Source organism: Nicotiana tabacum, chromosome 12 (assembly GCF_000715075.1).
Source record: "Nicotiana tabacum cultivar K326 chromosome 12, ASM71507v2, whole genome shotgun sequence".
Classification (NCBI taxonomy): Eukaryota; Viridiplantae; Streptophyta; class Magnoliopsida; order Solanales; family Solanaceae; genus Nicotiana; species Nicotiana tabacum.
In genome coordinates, this window is record NC_134091.1 from 126,434,724 (window position 1) to 126,454,991 (window position 20,268).

Sequence of the window (20,268 nt, forward strand, 5' to 3'; positions counted from 1 at the left end):
CTACCCAGCTACTAAACGCTTTTGGAACAAAATGGGCATTCCGACTCAAACTATCGATAATAACCCTCACTGGTTGATAAGCCTTAAAGAAAATTTCATTCGGAATATCAATCATTCTTCAGGGTGGGACTCCTTTCTCCATATGGAACATTTGGGAAAATAGGAATAACAACAATTTCAACAACTTAGACCTTGATCTTAATGCCCAAAAAGTTATACAACAAGCCTGGGAATTTAACTTCTTTTCTGAAAAAAATCCTTCCAAAATCCATAAGATCAAAATTGAGATTAAGTGGGATAAACCACCGACTGGTACGGTCAAATTAAACATAGATGGTGCTTACTCAAAAACCACTATGGCAGCTGGACTAGGTGGAATATTTAGAAATAGCAATGGAGACTGGATCGTTGGCTTTCATAAATCATTTCATGCAACATCAGCCATACAAGCTGAATTAATGGCTTTACAGGAAGGATTAAAGATTGCAAGAGATATGAATTTCGTCGATATGAAAATTGAAACAGACTCAACAGAAATCATCAAACTCTTATATGAAGACAATCAATATCTTTCTAACACTATTATTGAATACAGGCTGTTAATGCACCGGCTGAAACTCCCAACTCTGAAATATAACTTCAGAGAAGGAAATGAAGTAGCACACCTATTAGCTAAAGAAGTTGTTAAAGACTTCTCCCCTATTAAATATTTTTACTATGCTCGTCCACCCCTTTTTGTTGAGCTAGAATTAATCAGGAACAAGCATGGAATTTGTAATAGTACTAAGTATCTTCCTACTACTGTTTGTAATAGTATTGCCACTTTAGGCAACAATAATGTCCTCAAGGACTATGCATTGTCTATGGAATCTTATGTTTAGTAATATAATGTCCGTTTTCCCTTCAAAAAATAAACTATAGTAAGAAGAAACATACAAAGGAAGAGGAGTTGGAATACCTATGTAGCATTTTCAGTTTAAAAAATGATATCATTTATTTTGAGTGAGAAAAAGTTGGAAGATATCCCACTAGGCTAACCCATATTTTACTCATGAATACCCATATTTCTACAAGTTGAATATGGGTTGAAGCCCAAATTTTACCCAACTTAAATATCACTCATCCAACCCACTAAAATATGGGCTAATTGGGTGGGTTGACAAAATATGGGCTCATTTTGCCAACACTAGCGTGACGTATAACTACGAAAATATGGGAATCGGACAGAATTCTAGTTTTATAGCTCTAAAAGTCGAAAAAAAAGAGTATCGGACATGGAGAGGCGGTGACCTCTGTTCCTTGGGTCGGATTTGGGCGGTGTTAAAAATTGGTTTAGCAAAAATGGGTTGGGTCTCAACTAGCCCATATTTCACGCGGGTCAAAAATGGGTTGGGTGTCAAATGGGCAGGTTAAATATGGGTTAACCTATATTATAAGTGTAATATTTTATCAAGTTCAATTTATAATTTTTTTTGCTCAGATTATTTAGTGACATAAACTTAACTCGAATAATATATACTCTTCTTCATTAAATGTCACGACCAAAAATCCACTATAGGTCGTGATGGCGCCTAACGCCGCCGTCAGGCAAGCCAACAGTGATTTATCACACTTATACAAATCTCCCCGTGGGGGTACGCTCCCACGATCTTCCGCTCAGGTAGCAAAGTTCGCACATCAATACCACCAACCGTACTAATTCTGTAAGGCAAATCACAATCCGCAAATCAATACACAATGCCTCTTCCACATAACACCATTCTCAGGCGACACTAAGATAAACCCAACTTACTCTATACATATGAATCCTCTCGTGCTCATCCGAACTCGTGACATTATTGTCGACACCAAACAACAACCTTGGTCCTCAACTTTCAAATTCCCATGCCTCTTACTGCACCTATCATGCCGCTATGCGAGAACACATGCATTCACCATAACCCTTGAACTACCAGTAAAATAAACGCTTCATAGGCTAGAAACCTTTCACTTAGTTCATTTCAGAAGAACCAATGCAACACGCAACTGAATTCCCAAACCGCAGAAAATACAAACCTCAAATCGTGATCTAAACCATCATGACTCTTCCGGAATCCATTTACACAACAAGGCCATTTAAATCAAATACCTCCCAAATCAATCAAGCCGTGGTGGCCCTCAAGCCCACACGTACAACCATAAACCATATGTATAACTTCACGCTGAAGGAACTAATCACTGCCACAATCATACTGATTCAATCATTATTAACCGACCCAACTTCTTTCAATTTACTCTTGAACTGACTTAGAAATATAACAGCTCCATTCGCAATATAACAAACTCAATTCGCACTCATCCTGAGTGACCCGAATCGCGAGACCGCGTCGTCTCAATACCCATTAATCATCTCATACCTCCGTACGCGCACAATAGCATCTCCAACTGGTGCACCCATTCTGCAAGACCTTCCGCGCATCCGAAGCTATTTTTTTCTTTCCTCCAATACTGCACCACATACCCAACGATAGCATAGAACATTCCAATTCTCGTCCGTAATCCTCTGTGAAAACACGATCCTTAACCATACAATGGACCCGAAATCCTTAGGCACTACACTTTAATACTTGAACCCACTAGAACCGTTATTGAGAGTCACACACTCTGACCTGATCCCGAATATCAGCAAACTTCAACGCTCTGCTAGAACATGAACACACTGTTGAAGAAGCAACCAGCATACGCTCAATCGATAAGGCGAAGTGTAGCACACATTTATCAAGTTCCTTGTTCGACTTACTCCTGACATTTCCTTTTTCCTTAGTCACAATAATCCACCAATACACCGATAACCAGGAACCGCACAAGCAAACAACCATGCGATCCAATCGTAGACGGTGGGGCTTCCCTACTTAGCTTTAAGCTATCATCACATAATGTAGAGCCCACAATGATTTTTCCTTCTCATTTACCATGATCCCACACCATTAACCCGCCAAATTTCTCGAAGTCTTTTATTAAGCTTTCCATGAACATTCCGAATCATCAGTCACAGTCACACACTCGACCTCTTACCGGGTAGCAAGTAGTATTCTTCGCAGAAGCTTTATCAACATTACGCAACCGCTAACCTGCTCACAAGAGATAACCCACATGTGGAATCCCTTACCAACATCTTCCAATAACACTGCAGTGGGTACAACTACCACGTAATTAGTAAATTCTCCTGAGTTCATGCTGGCCCACCAGTTGTATAAGTCTGCTTCTTCCCTATTGACATCAACTGAAAGTTCAACAATATCTTCCGAACTTAAGTCATATTACATCTGGAAAGATAAATCAAATCTTTACACCCCTCTTCATTTCAAGCAAACTCTTTTCTGCCGTATTCGATCCTCCTCTGTACAACAACCACCATCCTAAATAAAATTCATAGACAAAATCACCTTCCATCACGATTCCCAAAATCGCTCTATACTCTCTCAAAGCACGTGGCTATCCTACCACATAATCTATATGTTACTCTGCCACTCCCACTTTGGTCAAACCATCTCCTTCAAGCAATTTCCCAACCTCTGTTGTTCATACTTGACCTGCTAGTGATTCAACTACCGCGAGATACTTCATACCATGTCCTCCCTCATACTTTGCTTCCTAACTACTGCCTTATACCAACTCCCTATTTGTAGCACTGGAGCTGATGAATTGCCACCAACTTTATCCTAGAAGATCATCCTTCCTGAGCCATCAACCTTAGAAATACCAATTGGATTCTAAAATGCCGCACACCGCTATCTCTGATAACCTCCCCACAGGCACCATTTCATAACACCCTGCCTCGAAGGCAAAAATCAAGAAGACCATACCTCAAGAGATCCTTAATGCATTCAAACAAGGACGACGACACTACATCACAATGAAAATTCCACCACGCTCGAAAATACCAAGTCTCGTTATTCCATCAATGAAAACCTGAACATCCATAGTCCGATTGCCTTTCCTTTGTTGGAATTAAATGCTAAACCTCTAAATCATGTACCAAAAAAATCTTTCTTTAAAGTCATTCACTGCCTTAACCCATAAACGAGCACCTTACCATTACACCAACATTGTGCGATAACAACGCATAGACATCGTAGTAATCTATGTACAGTCTCGAAACCAAAGAAAATACATATATTGAGCTGAAAAAAAGAACATCCTTTCGTAAAGCGACGGTAATAGCCTGCCCTAACATGCAGGAAAAAATATCCTACACCACGTCTGCAGTACCACCACAACTCCTCGACGCCCAATCGATAACAAGCATTTCGCGTCTCATAAGATTGAGTAGGAATGAAGTAAAGGCACAAGCCTCAATGGAATCAAAATGTATGATGAGGAAATCAAGATGGGAAGTGCTCCTAACAGCCTTGTAGCCTCTCGAAGATAAGTACATGCGTCTCCGTATCGATCCGCAAGACTCTACTAGACTTGTTCATGATTCGTGAGACCTAGGTGAACCTAACGCTCTGATACCAAGCTGTTACGGCCCAAAATCCACTATAGGTTGTGATGGCACCTAACGCCGCGTCAGGCAAGCCAACGATGATTTACCAATTTAATTACTCATTTTAGTATTTTGAAATCATAATTTTCCTTAGTTGAACAGTATAAAAGAGAATCTATAGAGTAAATAAAATATTTACAAGATCCACAATAATGAATAACCTGAAGGAACCCCCAAGACTCGGTGTCACAAGTGCATGAGCATTTTTCTAAGGAATATAATAATAATACAACATATGTCCCAAATGTAATATGACAGAATAAAATAAATAGTACAATGGAGACTCGGTGGACTGCAATGCGTAGCCTCGAATGCAGCTCATATAAAGTCTCCTCAACATGTGCGCCCGTGCGAAGGTGATCATCAATGAACCTGTCAGATCATGCACATTTAGTGCAGAAGTGCAGCATGAGTACGTAAATCAATGTGTATTCAGTAAGTATCTAGCCTAACCCCGGAGAAGTAGTAACATGGGGTCGACATCGACACTTGCTAGATGTCCAAATAAATAATATGATAAATTCATAACAGATATGAAGTGTACAACTATAGTGAAGTAAATCTGAAATCCCATAATTAATTTCCAATTTGTTCCCTTTAAAGCATAAATTTTCTCAATCTTGTATTCTTTCTTAATATATCAGAACATGCCAAGTGTCAATACCAAATAAATAGGAAATATCATAAAATGTCGGGCATCAGTGGAAATATTAGGTTGAAAATATTCGGGCTACTAACGATTCAACGCACGATATTGCCGAGGTCGTTCGACCCGATCAAGAATAACGCGTATACTACCGAGGGACGTGTGGCACGATCCATAGATGTATTTATATACTGCTGAGGCATTCGGCATGCTCCACAAGAAAAGGAAGGAAGTACCAAATTACGAGACATGTATTTACAATACCGTACATGGGTACAAAATGGATATAATCTTTACCATTTCTCAAATAACTCGCCCACAACTCAAAGTGTTAAGGATTGGCCTAGTATATATATATATATTTATTTCTAGATCAATTTCATTTTCAATTAATTAAGCCAGCAAAATGAGTTCAAATAATTCAAATATTACATGATAAAATCCTAAGTCTACCCGGACATAAACATGTTTTGGCTACGTACGGACTCTCTTCACCTCGTGCGTACATAGCACCCACAACTAGTTGCACATAACAATAAATATCACCTATGGGTAGTTTCCCCCTCAAAAGGTTAGGCAAGAGACTTACCTCGCTCTGAAGTTCCACAACCGGCTCCAAGGCCTCTCTAACACCTCAAACCAAAGCTCGTCGATCCAAAACTATTCAAACAACGTACAAACCAATCAAAAGATACTCTAATACCCATAATTAATCAATTTAAACAATTCTCAACTCCGCTCGAAAAGTCTATAAAATCAACCCTCGAGCCCACGTGCCCGAATTTCAAAAGTTGTCAAAAATAAACGTTACCCATAACACCACGAACTAAAATATATAACTTATTCTAAATTTCATGTCCAATTTCGTGGACAAAATCCAAAAATATCAAATTCTAGGTTTTCTACCAAAATTCCAAATTTCTTCTAATTCCCATGTTTAAATCCTTATACAAATTATGTATTTAACTTGTAATATGTGGGAATCACTTGTCTTGTGTTGCTTGATAAAAATCTTTCCTTGAAGCCCTCCAAAATCACCCCAACCAAGTGAGAAAATGAGGGAAATGAGAAAAACTCCGATTTTAAAATAATCTGCCCAGTCGACTTTCCGCACCTACAGAAAATCCCTCGGAGGTGCGGTTCCCTTCAGGCCAGGCAAAATCCGCTTTTGCGGACCACTTTTCATTTATGCGGTCTACGACCCACTCATGTGCTTCCGCATGTGCGGAGACCATCCGCTTTTGCGACCTCAGCTGCCACTCTCATCTTCCGCTTCTGCGGAGCTTGCCTCGCATCTGCGGGCTCGCAGATGCAGAAAAACCCTCGCATATGTAGCCATCCCAGTGTAGTCCAAAAGTCACTTTTGCGGCTAATGGGGCCACTTCTGCGGGCTCGCACCTGCAGCCTTTTCCCACACAGGTGCGATTGCACCAGGATTCAGCAGCCTCAACACTTTTCCCAAGTCCAAACTCGATCCATTTTCAATCTGATTCGCACTCGAGGCCCCCGGGATCCCAACCAAATATACCAACACGTCCCAAAATACAATATGAACTTAGTCGAAGCCTTAAACCATGTTAAACAATATCAAAATCATGAATCACACCCCAATTCAAGCTTAATGAACTTTAGAACTTCAAACTTCTACATTTGATGCCGAAACCTATCAAATCAAGTCCAATTGACCTCCAATTTTTCACACAAGTCATAATTGACATTGAGGACATACTCCCACTTCTGGGATCGGAATCCGACCTCGATATTAAAAAGTCCACTCCCGATCAAACTTTCCAAAAATCATCCAATTTCCAACTTTCGCCAATTGATCCCGAAATAACCTAGGACATCCAAATCAACATCCGGACATGCTTCTAAGACCAAAATCATCATACGAACCTGTTGGAATATTCAAATCCCGATTCCGAGGTCCTTTACTCAAAAGTCAAACCTTAGTCAATTCTTTCGACTAAAAGCTTTCAAAATTAGAAATTTCTTTCCAAATCAATCGCGAACTTCCCGAAATTCAATTCCGATCACACTTATAAGTCATAATACCTGGAGTGAAGCTACTGAAGGCCTCAAACCGCCGAACGAAGCACTAGAGCTCAAAACGACAGGTCGGGTCGTTACATTAAATTTATTCAAATCTGACTATCATATTGTAAACTTAAGTTACTCTTCCACAAAATATGGAAGTTTTCATTTTAGAAAGAAAGCGTGCTTAATGCACGTCAAGCAGTATCACTAATAATGTCTGACTTTATGCTATTTGTTTACTTTGTTCTATGTTGTCTGCAATCCAATATAAAACTAAACAAATTCAAAAACAAATACTATAAATAGGAAGTTATTATTTATATTCAAAAAAATCACTATAAAATATATGACTCTATACAAATTCAACATTAAAATATGTATTTCATAACTAAAAAAAACTACAATTATTTCCGTTGAAAAAGAAAGCTCTTCCTACAATACGAGAAAGTACTCATTTTGTTGAAATAAAAGAAAATATTTTTTTATATTATTTTATTAAAATGTAAGAAAATACTTTTAATAACATTATGAAAAGAAAGTACTTTTTTTGTTGAAATGAAAGAAAATATTTTTTTTAAATCATAAAAATAAAATACTCATTTTGTTGAAATGAAAGAAAATACTTTTTCTACATCATTTTATTAATATAAAAGAAAATATTTTTTTCACATCATGAAAAGAAAGTACTTTTTTGTTGAAATAAAAGAAAATACTTTTTTTACTTCATGAAAAGAAAGTACTTTTTTTGTTGAAATAAAAGAAAATATTTTTGTATGTCATAAAAAAAAAACTTATTTTGTTAAAATAAAAAATAAAGTACTCTTAATAATAGTAAACAGTACTTACAATATTTTGAAGGAAAAAACAAAGAAAAAAAACTCATATAGTCAACTATAGTGAGAAGAAACATACAAAGGAAGAGGAGTTGGAATACCTTTATAGCATTTTCAGTTTTAAAAATGATATCATGTATTTTGAGTGAGAAAAAGTTGGAAGATAACCCACTAGGCTAACCCATATTTTACTCATGAATACTCATATTTCTACAGGTTGAATATGGGTTAAAGCCCAAATTTTACCCAACTTAAATACACTCATCCAACCCACTAAAATATGGGCTAATTGGGTGGGTTGACAAAATATGGGTTCATTTTGCCAGCATTAGCGTAGCGTATAACATACGAAAATCTGGGAATCAGACGAAATTCTAGTTTTATAGCCCTAAAAGTAGAAAAAAAGAGTATCAGACATGGAGAGGCGGTGACAACTGTTTCTTAGGTCATTTTTGATGGGCCGACAAAATTTTAGGCGAATCGAGTTCGGTGGCCCGTGCCGATGCAAAAGGCGTGGGCTATAGCACACGAAAATCTGGAAATCGAGTGGAATTCCAGTTTTATGGCCCTACAATGCCAAAATATGAGTAACGGTCATGGAGATGCGGTGAATATTGTTCCTTAGGTCGATTTTGATGGGCCGACAAAATTTTAAGTGATCCGAGTCCGGTGGCCCGGGCCCATGCAGAACGCGTGGCTATAGCACACGAAAATCTAGAAATCGGGGAAAATTCAAGTTTTATGGCCCTTAAACGCTAAAAAATGAGTAACAGTCATGGATAGGCGGTGACTATTGTTCCTTAGGTCGTTCTTGAAGGACCGGTAAATTTTAGGCAATCCAGGTCCAGTGGCGCACAAAATTTTGGAAATCGGGTGAAATTCTTATTTTATGATCCTAAAACGCCAAAAATGAGTAACGGTCATGGCGATGCGCTGACAATTGTTCCTTAGATCATTTTTATGGGTTGGAAAATTTTTAGGCGATCCAAGTCCGGAGGCCCGAGCCAATGCAGAAAGCGTGGTCTACAGCATATAAAAATCTGGGAATCGGGCAGACTTCCAGTTTTATGGTCCTAAAATGTCAAAAAAACGATTAACAGTCCTGGAGAGGGGTGACTATTGTACCTTATGTCATTTATGATGGTCCAAAAATATTTTAGGCAATCCGAGTCCGGTGGTACGGGCCCATGAGGAGGCGTGTGCTATAGCACAAAAAAATCTAGGAATCAGGCAGAATTTCAGTTTTATCACACAAAAATCTAGGAATCGGGCAGAATTCCAGTTTTATGGCCCTAAAACGCCAAAATATGAGTAACGGTCATGGCGAGGTAGTGACTATTGTTCCTTAAGTCATTTTTTATGGGCAGAATACATTTTAGGCAATCTGGGTCTGGTGGCTCGGGTCCATGTAGAAAGCGTGGGCTAGCACACAAAAATTTGGAAATCAAGCGTAATTCGAGTTTATGGCTCTAAAATACCAAACATCATATAACGGCCAATGCGAGGCGGTGAATACTGTTTCTTAGGACATTTTTGATGGGCCGGCAAAATTTTAGGTGATCCGGATTCAGTAGCCCGTGCCAATGCAGAAGGCGTGGGCTATAGCATACGAAAATCTGGGAATCGAGTAAAATTTCAATTTTATGGCCCTAAAATGCCAAAAATCGAATAACGGTCATGGCGAGTTGGTGACTATTGTTCCTTAGGTCAATTTTGATGGGCCGGTAAATTTTTAGGCGATCCGGTGGCTTGGGCCCATGTAGAAGGCGTGGGATATAACATAAGAAAATTTTGGAATCTGCCAGAATTATAGTTTTATGGCCCTAAAATGCCAAAACATGAGTAAATATCATGGAGAGGTGGTGACTATTGTTCCTTAAGTTATTTATAATGGATCGGCAAAGTTTTAGGCGATCCGGGTCTGATGGTTCTGGCCTATGCAGAAGGCATGGGATACAACATACTAAAATCTGGAAATTGTGCAGAATTTCAGTTTTATGGCCCTAAAATGCCAAAAATTGAGTAACGGTCATGGCGGGGTGGTGACTATTATTTATTAAGTTATTTTTGATGGTTTGCAAAATTTTAGGCATTTCGGGACTAGTGGCCCGGGCCCATGCTAAATGCGTGGTCTATATCACATGAAAATCTGTGAATCGAGCAAAATTCAAGTTTTATGTCCCTAAAAAGTCAAAAAATAAGTAGCGGTCATGGCGAGGCAGTGACTATTGTTCCTTAGGTCATTTTTTATGTGTTGGCTAAAATTTTAGACGATCCGGGTCTGATGGCCCGGGCCCATGCAGAAGGCATGGGTTATAACACAAGAAAATCGGGCGAATTCCAGTTTTATGACCCTCAAATGACAAAAAACGAGTAACGATTATGGCGAGGGGTGGCTACTATTCCTTAGGTCGTTTATGATGGAAAGGCAAAATTTAGGGTGATTCGGATCCGATGGCTCTGGCCCATGCAGAAGGCGTGAGCTATAGTACAAAAATCTGTGAATCAGGCAAAATTCCAATTTTATTGCATTAATACACCAAAAAATGAGTAACGCTCATGGCAAAGCGGTAACTATTGTTCCTTTGTTCATTTTTGATGGGCCGACAACATTTTAGGCGATCCGGGTCTGGAGGCCTGGGCCCATGCAGAAGGTGTGGGTTATAGCCCACAAAAATATGACAATCGGGATTCCAGTTTTATGGCCCTAAAACACTGAAAATAAGTGGTGGCCTGGGCCTATGCAAAAGGTGTGGGCTCTAGCACACACAAATTTGGGAATCGGGTAAAATTCCAGTTTTATGACCCTAAAATACCAAAACACAAGTAACGGTCATGGCGAGGGGTGGCCACTATTCCTTAGGTCATTTATGATGAACCAACAAAATTTAGGGAGATTCGGATCCGATGGCTCGGGCCCTTTCAGAAGGCGTGGGCTATATATAGTACATGAAAATGTGTGAATCGGGCGAAATTCTAGTTTTATCGCATAAATACACCAAAAAACAAGTAATGATCATGGAAATGCGATGACTATTATTCCTTTGCTCATATTTTATGGGCAGGCAACATTTTAGATGATCCAGGCCTGAAGGCCCTGGCCCATGCAGAAGGCGTGGGCTATAGCCCACGAAAATATGGTGATCGGGATTCCAGTTTTATGGCCCTAAAATGCCTGAAAATAAGTGGTGGTCATGGAGAGGCGATGACTATTGTTCCTTAGGTCATTTTGTATGGGCCGAAAAAATTTTAGGCGATCCGGGTCTTGTGGCCTGGGCTTATGTACAAAGCGTGGGCTATAGCATACGAAAATCTGAGAATCAGGTAGAATTCTTATTTTATTGCCCTAAAATACCAAAATACGATTAACGGTCCAGGAGAGGGGGTGACTATTGTCTCTCAGGTGATTTATGATGGGCTGAAAAACTTTTAGGCGATCCGAGTCTGGTGTCCTGGGCCCATGCAGATGACGTGGGCTATAGCATACAAAAATCTAAAAATCTAACGGAATTCAAGTTCTATGGCCCTAATACGTCAAAAAGCGAGTAACGGTCATAGCAACGCGGTGACTATTGTTCTTTAGGTCGTTCTTGAAGGCCAGAAAAGTTTTTAGGTTATCTGGGTATGGTGGGCCGCGCCCATGCAGAAAGTGTGGGCTAGCACACAAAAATTTGGGAATCGAGCGGAATTCTAGTTTTATGGCTTTAAAATGCCAAAAAACGTGTAAAGGTCATGGCGAGGCGGTGACTACTGTTCCTTAGATCATTTGTGATGGTCCGGCAAAATTTTAGGTGATCCGGATTCGGTGGCCCGTGCCTATGAAGAAGGCGTGGGCTATAGCAGACGAAAATCTAGAAATCGAGCAAAATTCCATTTTTGTGGCCCTAAAATGCCAAAACATGAGTAACGATCATGGCAATGCGGTGACTATTGTTCCTTAGGTCCTTTTTGATGGGTCGATAAACTTTAAGGCTATCCGGGTCTGGTGGCCTGGGCCCATGCAGAAGGTGTGGGCTATATCACACGAAAATCTTGGAATCGGCTGGACTTCCAGTTTTATGGTCCTAAAACGCCAAAAAATAAAAAACGGTCATAGCAAGGTGGTGTCTATTGTTCCTTATATCATTTATGGTAGACCAACAAAATTTTAGGCGATCCGGGCCTGATAGCCTAGTCCCATGCAGAAGGCGTGGGATATAGTTCACTAAAATCTGGGAATCAGGCGAAATTACAGTTTTTAGCCCTAAAGCGCCATAAACCATATAACGGTCATGGTGAGGTGGTAACTATAGTTCTTAGGTCATTTTTGAAGGGCCGACAAAATCAGAGAATCGGGCAAAATTCTAGTTTTTTGGCCCTAAAATGCTAAAAACGAGTAACGATCATGGCGAGGTGGTGACTAGTGTTCCTAATGTCATATTTGATGGGCCAGAAAAATTATAGGTGACTCAGGTCCAGTGGCCTGGGCCCATGTAGAAGGCAGGTGCTATAGCACACGAAAATCTAGGATCGGGAGAAATTTATATTTTATGGCCATAAAACGCCAAAACACGAGTAACGGTCATGGCGAGGCAGTGATTATTGTTTCATAGGTTTTTTTTAATGGGCAGGAAAATTTTTAGGGGATTTGGGTCAGGTGGCTCGGCCCCATACAGAAGGCATGAGCTATAGCACACAAAAATCTGGGAATCGGGCGAAATTCTAATTTTATTGGCCCTAAAATATCAAAACACGAGTAATGGTAATGGCGAGGTGGTGACTACAGTTTCTTAGGTCATTTTTTATGGGCCTTCAAAATTTATGGAAATCCGTGTCCGGTGGTTCGGGTCCATGTAGAAGGCGTGGGCTATAGCATACAAAAATCTAGGAATCGAGCGAAATTCCAATTTTATGGCCCTAAAATGACAAAACAATGAGTAAAAATCATGGCGAGGCGGTGATTATTGTACCTTAGGTCATTTATGATTGGCCGATAAAATTTTAGACAATCCGGGTTTGGTGGACCGGGCCCATGCAAAAGGCGTGGGCTATAGCACACGAAAATTTGGGAGCCAAGAGAAATTCAAACGAGTAATGTTCATGGCAAGGCGGGGACTATTATTACTTAGGTTTGATTTGATGGAAGGGAAAACCTTTAGGCGATCCAGGTCCGGTGGCCCGGGCCCATGCAGAAGGCGTGGGCTATAGCACATGAAAATCTGTGAATCGGGCGAAATTCCAGTTGTATTGTCCTTAAATGCCAAAACAACGAGTAATAGTCACAGCGAGGTGGTGACCACTATTCCTTAGGTCGTTTATGATTGGACAGTAAAATTTTAGGTGATAAGGGTCTGGTGGCCCGGCCCCAGGTAGAAGGTGTGGGCTTTAACACACGAAAATCTGATAATCGGGTGAAATTCCTGTTTATTAACACTAAAATGTCAAAAAAGAGTAACGGGCATGGCGGGGTAGTGACTATTATTTTTAGGTTGCTTTTTATTGACCGATAAAATTTTAAGCGATCTGGGCCTATGTTGAAGTCGTGGGTTATAGCATATGAAAATCATGAAATCGGGCAAAATTCCAGTTTTATGGCCCTGAAACGCCAAAAAATGAGTAACAACCATGGTGAGGGGGTGACTATTGTTCCTTAGATCATTTTTGATGGGCCGGTAAAATTTTAGACGATAATGTTCTGGTGGCCAGACCCCATGTAGAAGGTGTGGGCTTATAGCACATGCAAATCTTAGAATCCGGCGGAATTCTAGTTTCATAGCCCTAAAACGCCACAAAACGAGTAACGGTCATGGAAAGGGGTGGCTACTGTTCCTTAGGTCAATTATGATAAGCCGGAAAAATTTAGGGGAATCCGGGTTTGGAGCCTGGGGCATATCCAGAAGACGTGAGCTATAGCATACGAAAATCTGGGAATCGTGTGTAATTCAAATTTTATGGCACTAATACGCCAAAATATGAGTAAGGGTCATGGCGAAATGGTGACTATTGTTCCTTAGGTCTTTTTTTATTAGCCTGTAAATTTTTAGGTGATCCGGGTCTGGTGGCCAGGGCCCATGCAGAAATAGCACACAAAAATCTAGGAATCGGGCGAAATTAACATTTTATAGCCCTATAACGCCAAAAGATGAGCAACGGTTATGGCGAGGTGGTGACTATTGTTCGTTAGGTCATTTATAATTTGCCGGTATAGTTTTAGGCAATCCGGGTCTGGTGGCCCGGGCTCATGCAAAAGGCGCGGGTTATAGCACACAAATATTTGAGAATCATGTGGAATTCCAATTTTATAGCCTTAAAATGCCAAAACAAATGTGTAACGGACATGGCGAGTGGGGACTAGTATTCCTTAGGTTGGTTTTGATGGATCGACAAAATTTTAGGCTATCCGGTCCGGTGGCCCAGGCCCATGCAGAAGACGTGGGCTATAGCACACGAATATCTGTGAATCGCGCGAAATTCCAGTTTTATTGCCCTAAAACGCCAAAAAGTGAGTAACAGTCATGGCGAGGTGGTGACTACTATTTCTTAGGTCATTTTTTATAGGACCGTAAAATTTTAGGCGATATAGGTCTGGTGGCCCGGCCCCAGGTAGAAGACGTGGGCTATATAGCACACGAAAATTTGGAAATTGGGCGATATTCTTGTTTTATAACCCTAAAATGACAAAAAGTGGGTAACAACATGGCAAGGCGGTGACTATTATTTCTTAGGTCGTTTTTGATGGACCTAGAAAATATTAGGCGACTCGGGTCCGGTGGTCTGGGGCCATGTAGAAGGTGTGGGCTATAGCACACGAAAATTTAGGAATCGGGCGAAATTCTAGTTTTATGGCCCTAAAACATCACAAAACAAGTACGGTTATGGCTAGGAGGTGATTATTGTTCCTTAGGTAATTTTTGCAGGGATGATAAATTTTTAGGCGATCCTGGTCCTGTGGCTTGGGCCCATGCAGACGGCATGGGCTATAGCACACGAAAATATGGGAATCAGGTGAAATTCCAGTTATTTTGCTCAAAAATGAGTAACGGTTATGGCGAGGCGATGAATACTTCTCCTTAAGTCATTTTGGAAGGGCCGGCAAAATATTAGGCGATCCAGGTCAGTGGCTCGGGCCCATGCACAAGGCGTGGGCTATAGCACGTAAAATCTAGGAATCGGGCAAAATTCAAATTTTATGGCCTTAAAATACCAAAAAATGAGTAACGGTCATGGCGAGGTGGTGAATATTATTCCTTTGGTCATGTTTGATGGGTCGTTATATTTCTACGCAATCCAGGTCTGGTGGCTCGAACCCATGCAAAAAGTGAGCTATAAAACACGAAAATTTGGTAATCAGGCAGAATTTAATTTTTACATCCCTAAAACACCAAAAAACTAGTAACGGTCATGGCGAGGTGGTGACTACTGCTCCTTAGGTTATATTGTATGGACCGGCAAAATATTAGGTGCTCCGGGTCCTATGGCTTGGACCCAGGCAGAATATTAGGGTTATAGCACACGAAAATTAGGGAATCGAGCAGAATTCAACTTTTACGGCCCTAAAACGCCAAAAAATGAGTAACGGTCATGGTGAGGCGGTGACTATTGTTTCTTATGTCACGTGCGGAATTCCAGTTTTATGGCCCTAAAACGTAAAAAAATGAGTAATGGTCATGGAGAGGTGGTGACTACTATTCCTTAGGTTCTTTTTGATGGGCCAACAAAATTTAGGCGATCCGGGTCCGGTTTCCTGGGCCCATGCAGAAGTCGTTGGCTATAGCACACGAAAATCAAGAAATCAGGTGGAATTCTAGTTTTATTCCCCTAAGATGCCAAACAATGAGTAATGTGAGTAATGGTCATGGATAGGCTGTTATTATCTTTTCATAGATCTTTTTTTAACGCCCGGTCCCATGCTGAATGCGTGGTCTATAGCATACAAAAATCTGAGAATCGGGCGGAACTCTAGATTTTCGTGAGCTATAGACCACGCCTTCAGCATGGGACCGGGCGTTATGGCGAGGCAGTGACTATTGTTCCTTAGGTAATTTTTAGTGGGACGTAATAATTTTAGATGATCAGGGTCGGTGAATCGGGCCGATGCAGAAGACGTGGACTATACACATAAATTTCTGCGAATTTGGCGAAATTTTAGTTTTATGGCCCTAAAACGCCAAAAATATGAGTAACGGTCATGGAGAGGCGGTGACTATTGTTACTTAGGTAATTTTTAGTGGGCCACCATAATTTTAGATGATCCGGGTCGGTGACTCGGGCAGATGCAGACGACGTAGGCTATACATACAAATTTCTGCGAATTGGGCGGAATTTTATTTTTATGGCCCTAAAACGCCAAAGAATGAGTAACGGTCATGGAGAGGTGGTGACTGTTATTCCTTAGTTCATTTTTGAGGGGACAACAAAACTTTAGGCGATCTAGGTTTGGCAGCCCGGGCTCATGTAGAAGGCGTGGGCTATAGCTCACGAAAATCGAAGAACCAGCCAAAATTCTAGTTGTTTTGCCCTAAAACATCAAAAAGGAATAGCGGTCATAGCGAGGCAGTGACTAGTGTTTCTTAATTTGTATTTGAAGGGAAAGAAAAGGTTTATGCGCTCAGGTGCGGTCGTCCGGGCCCATGTAGAAAGCGTGGGCCATAGCACATGCAAATTTGGGAATCGAGCGGAATTCTAGTTTTATGGCCCTAAACGCCAAACACCAAGAATGGTCATGGCGAGGTAGTGACTATTGTTCCTTATGTAAATTTTGAAGGGACGACAAAATTTTAAGCGATCCGGATCCGGTGGCCCGGGCCCCATGCAGATGACCTGAGCTATAACACACGAAAATCTGGAAATCGGGCGGAATTCTAGTTTTTAGCCCTAAAATACCAAAAAACGAGTAACGGTTATGGCGACGCGATGATTACTGCTCCTTAAGTTATTTTTGATAGGCTGAAAAAGGTTTAGGCGATCCGGGTCCGGTGGCCCCGTGCCATGCAGAAGGCGTGGGCTATGGCACATGAAAATCTGGAAATTGGGCGGAATTCCAGTTTTATGGCCCGAAAACTCTAAGAACTAAGTAACGGTTGTGGTGAGGCAGTGACTATTATTCCTTAGGTTGTGTTTGACGGGCCGACAAATTTTGTGGCAATCCAGATCCGGTGACTCGGTTCCATGCACAAGGCGTGGGCTAAAAAATACAAACATTTGGGAATCATGCGAAATTCCATTTTTACGTCCCTAAAATGCCAAAAACGAATAACGGTCATGGTGAGGTGGTGAATTCTAAATCTTAAGTCATTTTGTATGGGTCGGAAAATTTTAAGGTGTTTCGGGTCATGTGGCTCAGGCCCATGCAAAAGGCTTGGGCTATCGCACACAAAAATCGAGAAATCAGGTAGAAGTCCAGTTTTATGGTCCTAAAATGCCAAAATATGAGTAACGGTCATGGCAAGATTGTGACTAATTTTAGGTGATCCGGGTCTGGTGGTCCGAGGCTATGCAAAAAGCATGGGCTATAGCACACAAAATTCTGGGAATCGGGCATAATTTCAGTTTTATGGCCCTAAAATACCAAAAATGAGTAATGGTCTTGGCGAGGCGGTGACTATCGTTTCTTAGATCATTTTTGTTAGGAAGGAAAAATTTTAGGCAATCCAGGTCCGGTGGCTCGGGCCCATGCAAAAGGCGTGGGCTATAGAACACGAAAATTTGGAAATCGGGCAGAATTCTAGTTTTATGGCCCTAACATACCAAAAACGAGTAACGGTCGTGGCTAGGCTATGGTTATTTTTACATAGGTTATTTTTTATGGGCTAACTAAATTTTAAGCGATCCGAGTTCGGTGGCCCTGTCCCATGCAGAAGGTGAGGCCTATAGCATACGAAAATATAGGAATCAGGCGGAATTCTAGTTTTATGGCCCTAAAATTCCAAAAGCCGAGTAACGGTCATGACGAAGCGGTGACTATTGTTTTGCATGTCGTTTTTGAGGGGCCGAAAAAATTTTAGGCTGTTCGGGTCCGGTAGCCTAGGCCCATGCAGTAGGCGTGGGCTCTAGCACAAGAAAATCTAGGAATCGGGCGAAATTCTAAAGATGCCAAAAACCAAATAACGGGCATGGCGATGCGGTAGCTATTGTTTCGTAGGTCATTTTTGAAGGGCCATAAAAATTTTAAGCGATTCGTGTCCGGTGGCCTAGGCCAATGGAGATGACGTGGGCTATAGCATACAAAAATTTGGGAATCGGGCGGAATTCCAGATTTTGTCCCTAAAATGCCAAAAAATGAATAGCGGTCATGGTAAGGTGATGACTAGTGTTCCTTAAGTCATATTGTTGTATGGCCCTAAAATGCCAAAAACGTATAACGGTCTTGGCGAGGCGGTGACTATTGTTTCTTAGATCGTTTTTGAAGGTACGGTAAAATTTTAGGCTATCCGGCTCTGGTGGCCCCTGCCCATGCAGAAGGCGTGGGCTATAGCACACGAAAATCTGGGAATCGTGCGGAATTCTAGTTTTATGGCCTTAAAACACAAAAGAATGAGTAACGGTCATAGAGAGGTAGTGACTATTGTTCCTTTGGTTATTTTTGATGGGCCGGAAAAATTTAGGTGATCCGGGTCCGGTGGCCCGGGCCCATGTAAAGGCGTGAGCTTTAGCACACGAACATCTTGGAATCGGGCGGAATTTTAGTTTTATGGCCCTAACATGCCAGAAAATGAGTAAGGGTCGTGGCTAGGCTGTGGTTATTTTTACATAGGTCGTTTGTGATGGACCGGCTAAATTTTAGGCGATCCGAATCTGGTGGCCCTGTCCCATGTAGAAGGTGAGGTCTATAGCATACGAAAATATGGGAATCAGGCGGAATTCCAGTTTTATGGCCCTAAAACGCCAAAAGCCGAGTAACGGTCATGGCGAGGCGGTGACTATTATTCCGTATGTCATTTTTGAGGGGCCGGCAAAATTTTTGGCGGTTCGGGTCCGATAGCCTAGGCCCATGCAGTAGGCGTGGGCTCTAGCACAAGAAAATCTAGGAATCGAGCAGAATTCTAGTTTTATGGCCCGCAGACGTAAAATACCAAGTAACGGGCATGGCGATGCGGTGACTATTGTTTCATAGGTCCTTTTTGAAGGTCCGTCAAAATTTTAAGCGATAAATGTCTGGTGCCCTGGGCAATGGAGACGGCGTGGGCTATAGCAAAGGAAAATTTGGGAATCGGGCGGAATTTCAGATTTTGGCCCTAAAATGCCAAAAAACGAATAACGATCATGGCGAGGCGATGACTATTATTCCTTAAGTCGTATCTCATCCGCAAGCAAAACTTTATGCCACTCGCGTCCGGTGTCCTGGGCCCATGCAAAAGGTGTGGGCTATAGCACACGAAAATCTGAAAATTAGGCGAATTGCTAGTTTTATGGCCCTAAAATGCCAAACCCCAAGTAACAAACCAAAAAATGAGTAACGTCAATGGTTAGGCAATCCGGATCAGGTGGCATGATCCCATGCAGAAGGCGTGATCTATAGCACATGAATATCTGGGAATCGAGCGGAACTCCAGTTTTATGGCCCTATAATACCAAACAACAAGTAATGGTCATGGAGAGGTGGTAAGTATAGTTCCTTAGGTAATTTTTTGTGGGCCAGCAAAAATTTAGGCGATCCTGGTCGGAGGCCTGAGTCGAAGCAGATGACGTATAACACACGAATTTCTACGAATCAGGCAAAATTCAAGTTTTATGGCCCTAAAGTGCCAAAAAAAGAGTAATGGTCATGGCGGGGCGGTGATTAATTTTAGACGATCCAGTTTCGGTAGCCCCAGCCCACGTAGAAGGCGTGGGCTATAGCACGTGAAAATTTAAGAATCTGGCGAAATTCTATTTTTACGAACCAAAATAGCTAAAATTGAAGTAACGGTCATGCGAGGCGGTGACTATTATTCCTTAGGTCATTTTTGGTGGGCTACCAAAATTTTAGGTGATCCGAGTTCGGTGGCCCAGGCCCATGTAGAAGGCGTGGGCTATAGCACTCGAAAATCTGGGAATCCCGTGAAATTTAGTTTTATAGCCCTAAAACGCCAAAAAGCGAATAACGGTCATGGCTAGGCGGTGGCTATTGTTCCTTATGTCATTATTTATGGGTCCACAAAATTTTACGTTATCCAGATTTGGTGGCCTGAGCCCATGCTGAAGGCGTAGGCTATAACACATGAAAATCTAGGAATCTAGCTGAATTCCAGTAATATGGCCCTCAA

The 20,268-nt window shown here is 41.3% G+C and overlaps 1 protein-coding gene across 1 annotated transcript; it reads left to right on the plus strand.

The window, feature by feature from the left end:
• Positions 1–356: 356 nt before the first annotated feature.
• Positions 357–881, plus strand: LOC107793478 (uncharacterized). Its single transcript, XM_016615852.1, has one exon. It carries the CDS (start codon positions 357–359, stop codon positions 879–881), a length of 525 nt encoding a protein of 174 aa, XP_016471338.1.
• Positions 882–20,268: the final 19,387 nt, after the last annotated feature.

Bases quoted from the DNA above. Each gene is read 5' to 3' on its own strand.
- LOC107793478 (XM_016615852.1), top strand. From the start codon at position 357: ATGGCAGCTGGACTAGGTGGAATATTTAGAAATAGCAATGGAGACTGG.